We start from the raw sequence: 7,275 nt of genomic DNA on the forward strand, positions 1-7,275 counted from the left end.
AAAAGATTAAAGAATAGCGGGGGCAACTAAGATTATTAGCATATTATCATATATCTCCTGCAAGCAAAACCAAAATCCGAAAGAAAATAAAAATGGAAAGAAAATCGACAATTTCTCTCCCTCTTTCTCTTTCTTAGCTAAGGTTGTAAGTTGTAAGGCCTTTACAGACTGTACTTACCATTTTCCCACCAGCCATCTTTCTCTAACTCTATCCCCTACCCCCCCCCCCCCATTGTTGAATTTAGTAAAAAAAACAAATCGCGTTGAGGTTTTTTTCCCCTCTCCTTTGAAAACCCTAACTTGCTCTTTGTCTGTCACGCAAAAGCTTCAGTTGCTGGGTTTTCTAATCAATGAATTAAATGAATCTCCCTATTTCTTTCGCTTTCTCTTCTTATCTTCTTTTGTTACTGTTGTTTTCGGGAGTAGCCTCTGCATCTGGCTTCGACCCGTCGGAGCTCCGATCTTTACTCGAGTTCAAAAAAGGCATCAAAACCGATCCCTTTGATAAGGTACTCTCCGTATGGGATCCGGATTCCCGACCCGACCCTACTTCATGGACCGGCGTCACCCGCGACCCGAATTCTGATTCTATCGTTTCCCTCAACTTAGATCGTCTCGGCCTTGTCGGAGACCTCAAGTTCCACACTCTCACTCCCCTCAAGAACCTCCAAAACCTCTCCTTGTCAGGTAACGCTTTCACGGGTCGGGTCGCACCCGCATTGGGGTCGATAACCTCTCTGCAACATTTGGATCTGTCCAATAATCAGTTCATCGGCACGATCCCTGGCCGGATCATGGACCTTTACGAGTTAAATTACTTGAATTTGTCGGGTAACAAGTTCGACGGTGGGTTACCGGCTGGGTTCCGAAATTTACAGCAATTAAGAGTGTTAGATTTACACAACAATGCGCTTCGAGGCGATATAGGCCAGTTATTCACTGAGTTAAGGAATGTTGAACACGTTGATTTAAGTTATAACGCGTTTTATGGGGGCCTGTCTGTGGCAGTTGAAAATGTGTCTAGTTTGGCCAATACAGCGCGCTTTGTGAACTTGAGTCATAACCAGTTGAATGGTGGGTTTTTCAAAGAGGAAGCGATTGGGTTGTTTAAGAAATTGCAAGTTTTGGATTTGGGTGATAATTTGATTGCTGGGTCGTTGCCAAGTTTCGGGTCTTTGCCGGGTTTACGCGTTTTGAGGTTGGGAACAAATCAGCTCTTCGGCCCGGTGCCAGTGGAGTTGTTAGAGGGCTCTGTTCCGCTGGAAGAGTTGGATCTCAGTCGCAATGGATTTACTGGTACTGCTTTTTTTGTCTACGTTTCCTTTTTTTCTGTTTATTTATATTTTATAATGAAGTTTGACTATGTAGTCAATGGGCTACTAATTGTTGATAGATGCTATTTGACGATACAAATTAATGCTAATATTTAATTTTATGGAGTATGATTTTCCATGAAAGCAATGTCTTTTTTGTGTCCAGAGAAAGTAATGTTAGTTAAACATGCACGTCCCTTTTTTGTGCCTTTTTGGTTTGAAATATGTACTTACTAGTTGTCTTGTCTAATATTTGAGTTTTATTAGAATTGTACGAACTTGAAGTGATTTCATGGAGTGCTACTCTCTTTTATTTCATGAGTTTTGGGGATTGAGTTTTGAGTGTAATAGTGATCCTTTAGTCAGATTGTAAGCTCTTTGTAATTCATGGTCTTAAAAAACTTGGGGGGAAAAAAGATTCTTGAGTCATGTTGGTTACTTGAATGTAAAGTTGAATATTCCATCTTGCAATAAAACAATTGTGGGATCTTTAAAATACGAAAGTTCAAAATAAAAAGGCATCATGGCTGTTCCTGTAAGCTCTAGAGTGTAAACGAAGGAAAGTGTTTTTGTTTGTTTGTTGCTTTATATGCACTGTTTGCCTTTCGATGAAAGTGTGATGCACTCTTCTTGCGTCATAAACATGCTCAAGACTACTTCAAATGAAATACAATGCTTGCTTAAGGGGATTCAAGGAGTGTATCAATTATTCACCTTCTGATATGCTCTAATCTTCTTGTGTTTTGTTGTAGTGATTTAGTCAATGCAGAAGATTTTATGTACATGGATATCTGACAAATGCGAATCACTGAGTGTCATAAATGAAACATTTAACTGTAGCAGAAACCAGTAGTTTAGTCTTTGTGTTAGTGTTACATTGATGGTAAATATTCTTGCTATGTCAACCTTGAATCCCTATAGTGTTTGTCCTTTGAGTAAATTAATGTTGCACTAATTCTCCTGTGCCCATTTGCTGAATGCATATCTGAAGTTATTTGATATTTTACATCTCACTGAAATTCTCCTGAGCCCATCTGAATGTACTGAAATCCGAATTTATCTGATATTTTATATCTTTCAAAATCTGTACAGGTTCAGTGCGTGTAATTAACTCTACAACTTTGAAAGTTCTGAACCTTTCTTCTAATCAGTTGTCTGGTGATTTGCCTTCATCTCTAAGAAGCTGTGAAATAGTCGATTTAAGTGGCAACACGATCTCTGGTGACATATCTGTTATGGAGAACTGGGAAGCCTCTTTGGTTATTCTTGACTTGAGTTCAAACAAGTTGTCAGGAAGCCTGTCAAACTCGTCTCACTTTGAAGACTTAAACACCTTAAATCTTAGGAATAATTCCCTTACCGGTGCATTGCCTCCTCTATTGGTTACCTCTCCAAGATTATCTGTTGTTGAACTCAGTTTTAATCAACTCACTGGGCCTATTCCTGGTAGTTTCTTCACTTCTACAACATTGAAAAGCCTGAATCTTTCAGGAAATCATTTAAGTGGAGCAATTCCTATTCAAGGTTCACGTGTTAATGAATTACTTGTTATGTCATCTTATCTGCAAATGGAGTCTCTTGATCTCTCCTACAATTCTTTGACTGGTGGTTTGCCTTCAGAGATTGGTAATATAGCTGCCCTCAAACTGCTGAATCTTGCAGACAATGACTTATCAGGCCAGTTGCCTAGTGAATTAAGCAAACTTAGTAATCTGGAATACCTTGATTTATCTGGAAACAACTTTAAAGGAAAAATCCCTGACAGGCTTTCGACCGATCTTAATGGATTTAATGTGTCCTATAATGATCTTTCAGGTCCTATTCCTGAAAATTTGAGAGGCTTCCCTCGATCTTCATTTTCTCCAGGAAACAGGTTGCTAATTTTCCCTCATGGCATGCCGTCAGCAAACTCTGCTCAAGTTCAGCCCCCTGATCATGCAGGACATCATAACTCAAAGAGCAATGTTAGAGTATCAATTATTGTTGGCTCAGTTGTAGCTGCTGTAATGATTGTTTTTGTATTATTGGCTTATCACCGAGCGCAAGTTAAAGAATTTCGTGGAAGAAGTGGATTTAGTGAAACGACTACTGTAGGTGATGCTAAGTTGGGCGGGTTTTCACGACCTTCTGTTTTCAAGTTCCACTCTAATGTTCAAACACCACAAACTTCGTTGAGCTTTTCAAATGATCACTTGCTTACTTCAAAATCTAGGTCATTGTCTGGACAGCAAGAATTTGTTGCTGAAATTGTTGAGCATGATGCACCTGAGAGAGCCACAACCTCTTCAGCATATGTGAATACTAATCTTGTAGATAATGAGCCAACAACATCTGGGAGGAAATCCTCCCCAGGCTCTCCATTACCATCATCGCCACATTTTATAGAATCATGTGAACAGCCTGCGATATTGGATGTGTACTCACCAGATCGTTTGGTTGGAGAATTGTTCTTTCTGGATACTTCTTTAAAATTCACTATTGAGGAGTTATCTCGAGCTCCAGCAGAAGTTCTTGGCAGAGGCAGCCATGGAACTCTATATAAAGCTACTCTGCGTAATGGACATATGTTTACTGTGAAGTGGTTGCGTGTAGGATTGGTTAAAAATAAGAAAGAATTTGCTAAGGAAGTAAAAAGGATAGGATCTGTAAGGCATCCTAACTTTGTTCCTGTCCGAGCATACTATTGGGGGCCAAGGGAACAAGAGAGGCTTCTCCTAGCAGATTATATTGACTGTGATAGCTTGGCTTTGCATCTCTATGGTAAGAGCTTTTAATTTTTCTTTTCCTTTTAATGTTTGTGATTGTTTAACTAAGTCCTAGTGCCTGTTGGCTATTTATTTCCTTTTTAGTTTCGAAGTTATCTTATGAAATGGATTATGATGTTTGTGGTCTTCTTTGTCATCTCTTTTTCTCCCTTTTGTGCTAGATTTGGTCATTGTTTGTGCATGTTAATATTTATAGGCGTGCTGTTAGTCCTTTGTTTTTCTTTAGCTGCTGCAAGTTATGGTGACACTGAAGTCAAGATATTGCATATTAAAATTACTTTAGCCAGCACATTTGTGATGAGTGGTTTTTTTTTCTTTTTGAAATATTTCTAGCTTTATGTTATTGGAATATTTGCTGAGTGCTGTCATAACTCAGTTGTGACAGGAGGAAATTTACTCACCTTATTCAATATGAACACTGTATTAGCGTGCATGTTATGGGGATTTGGGGAGTTGTCTCGTAATTATCGCTTTCTCATATCTGTAGCAGGATCTAGAAATATAATCTTGAAATGTGTTTGCTCTACCTATAGGGCAGTTTGCCATCAAATGATTATGAGGTTAAATAGGATAATATGTGTGTATCGATGAATGTATGAGGTCACTGTTGAGGTCTATTGTGATTCTTTGAACTAGCTATGGGAGAGGCAAGTGATGCGCTGATGCTCAACTGGATTTTGACCTCCTACATGGAGATCAAATTATGTTAGATCAGTGTCAAATGAACCTAACTTGTAGCAATAATTTCTGTCACTTATCAATTAAATCTAAAACTTGGTGATCTTAATCATTCTATAATCATTTTAGGTTGCTAGTATTCACAGTTACTGATGCTGGACTTTACCGCCCCAAGTATGAGTTGGGTGATATTTTGTTACATGTAAGATTTCTTGTGGTTTTGTGCTTATATCTTTGCATCAATGTTGGCTACTGATTTTAGAATAGAATCAAATGCCTCTACTTCAAGGAGAATAGATATAGTTGTTTCAAATGAAAACCTATTTAGATCCTCTCCTGATGAAATTGTCATCAATCAGCACAGGGAAATCTTTTGTACAAAATCTTGGAGGTCAAACAACATGGCAGTAGGCAAGAAATGATTGCACTAATTTGAGAGGAAGAAAATATAGATGCTTTAAATCTGATTTTGAGAGGAAGAAAAATCAAATGCCTCTGATATGTTAGTCCTATAGGTTAACATCTTTTAAACTTGGCTCTTTTCACATCCCCACTACCATGCCTTCTGTTTTTCTGCCTTGCAAAAAGATGGAGCTGGAAGTTGAAAAGAATGTTTGCAGTGTCATTGACCTGTCAGGAGTTCATCTTTGATTGTCGTAAATGATGGAGTCTTCCTCTTTGGTCACCTAATTGGTAAATTGCAACATCTATCAGAGTTCAAGAGTAACAGGCTAAATGTGGAAGAAATATTCAAACGTTTGGTCTTAATAACAATAGGTTTAGGTTCTTAAAATTTTTCATAATCAAATGAAATTACATTGTTACAAAGATAGAAACATTAGACTAGTCTCATCTCTTTGAAATGTGACTTAGTCAAAGAGAAGATGTTTGTTATTTTATTTGATTATTCACACTGGCTTACATTATTGGAATGAAGCTTTATGGTTTTCTTTTACCAAGTCACTAACAAAAAGTGAAGGTTAGTGTTAAATTTGCAAGTGGCTCACAGTGTTAGGTTTCTATCATGGCTAGAGCTTTTATTACAACCGGGCATTGTTGCCATAAATTGATTTGACTCTTAAGATGAGCAGGGTTTCATTACAATTGTCTTGCAATTTAGGTTATGAACTTATGTTGCAAGTGTTCATGAATGCATCGAGATTCTGCTTTTATGTTTTCATTTGATCAATATATACATGTCTGTGGCACTGCAGAGACTACTCCTCGGAGGTACTCCCCGTTATCATTTAGCCAAAGACTGAAAATTGGCATAGAAGTTGCTCGATGTTTGTTATACCTCCATGATAGAGGCCTGGCACATGGAAACCTAAAACCGACGAATATACTCCTTACTGACTCCAATTTCCATGTTTGCATCACTGATTATTGCCTTCACCGGCTGATGACACCAACTGGCACTGCAGAGCAGATATTGAATCTGGGAGCCCTTGGATATCGTGCTCCAGAGCTGGCTCTTGCATCTAAACCAGTCCCATCACTGAAGGCAGATGTGTATGCTTTTGGAGTGATCCTGATGGAATTGTTAACGAGAAGAAGTGCGGGAGACATAATATCGGGACAATCAGGTGCGGTCGATCTGACAGATTGGGTTAAATTGTGTGATGAAGAAGGGCGGGGAATGGACTGTATTGATAGAGACATTGCAGGTGGGGAAGAACACACGAAAGCGATGGATGAATTGCTAGCCATATCACTCAAGTGTATTCTTCCTGTAAATGAAAGGCCTAACATTAGACAAGTATTTGAGGATCTCTGTTCTATATCCGTTTGAATTTTTGTACATTCATCGTGGAATATTCATTTTCCTCATTCTCTTTGTTGATTTTTTTTTTCATATTAATTTTTTTTTCTTTTTTGGGGTTTTCAGCCTTGTGATTTTGGGCTATCACATTTCTTTTCCTCTGGAAATTTTTCTTGTAAAGTGACTACTAATCCATTGCCATTGATTATTTGAAAGTGTTTCCAGTTTGATCATCAATTCAAAGACATTGCAAATTTTCTTTTGAGTTCTGTTTTGATCAGTACTTTATTATCTTAGGATGTACTTGGATGGATGGATGGATGAAAAGAAAAAAAAAAGTTGAAAGGAAAAATGGCATTTTTCTAACACAAAAGTAAATAGGAGATAAAATGGGAAATGAATTTTTTAAACCCATGCATAAACTATTCATTATCCCGTCAATTCTCAATTCCTATAATGGATCCCTCGTTTAAACTTACAAACTCTAAATTCTTACAATGGTAAGAAGCAATTCAATCAGTAAATAACATGTTACAGAATAATGGCCTCAGCCTACAAAATTCTCAATGAACCAAAGATTTATTTTCTCAACCCCCTTTACTTTTAAGCTTGCAAACGCTTACACGAGAATATAAATAATTATATTAATAACAACTTATCAAATATTAACAAGAAAGAAATTAAAAAAAAAACAAAAAAACAAAAATAAATTTCCCATTTTCCTTTTCGCTGCTCTGTCCCATGTAAACATAGCAAG

At 37.6% G+C, this 7,275-nt stretch overlaps 1 protein-coding gene across 1 annotated transcript; it reads left to right on the forward strand.

The window, feature by feature from the left end:
• LOC107897666 (probable inactive receptor kinase At5g10020) lies at positions 1-6,783 on the forward strand. Its single transcript, XM_016823191.2, has 3 exons — positions 1-1,296; positions 2,406-4,073; positions 5,971-6,783. The coding sequence occupies exons 1-3, from the start codon at positions 360-362 to the stop codon at positions 6,546-6,548; spliced, it is 3,183 nt and encodes a 1,060-aa protein (XP_016678680.1). The 5' UTR covers positions 1-359; the 3' UTR covers positions 6,549-6,783.
• The last annotated feature ends 492 nt before the right edge of the window (positions 6,784-7,275 follow it).

Source organism: Gossypium hirsutum, chromosome A11 (assembly GCF_007990345.1).
Source record: "Gossypium hirsutum isolate 1008001.06 chromosome A11, Gossypium_hirsutum_v2.1, whole genome shotgun sequence".
In the NCBI taxonomy this organism is placed as follows: Eukaryota; Viridiplantae; Streptophyta; class Magnoliopsida; order Malvales; family Malvaceae; genus Gossypium; species Gossypium hirsutum.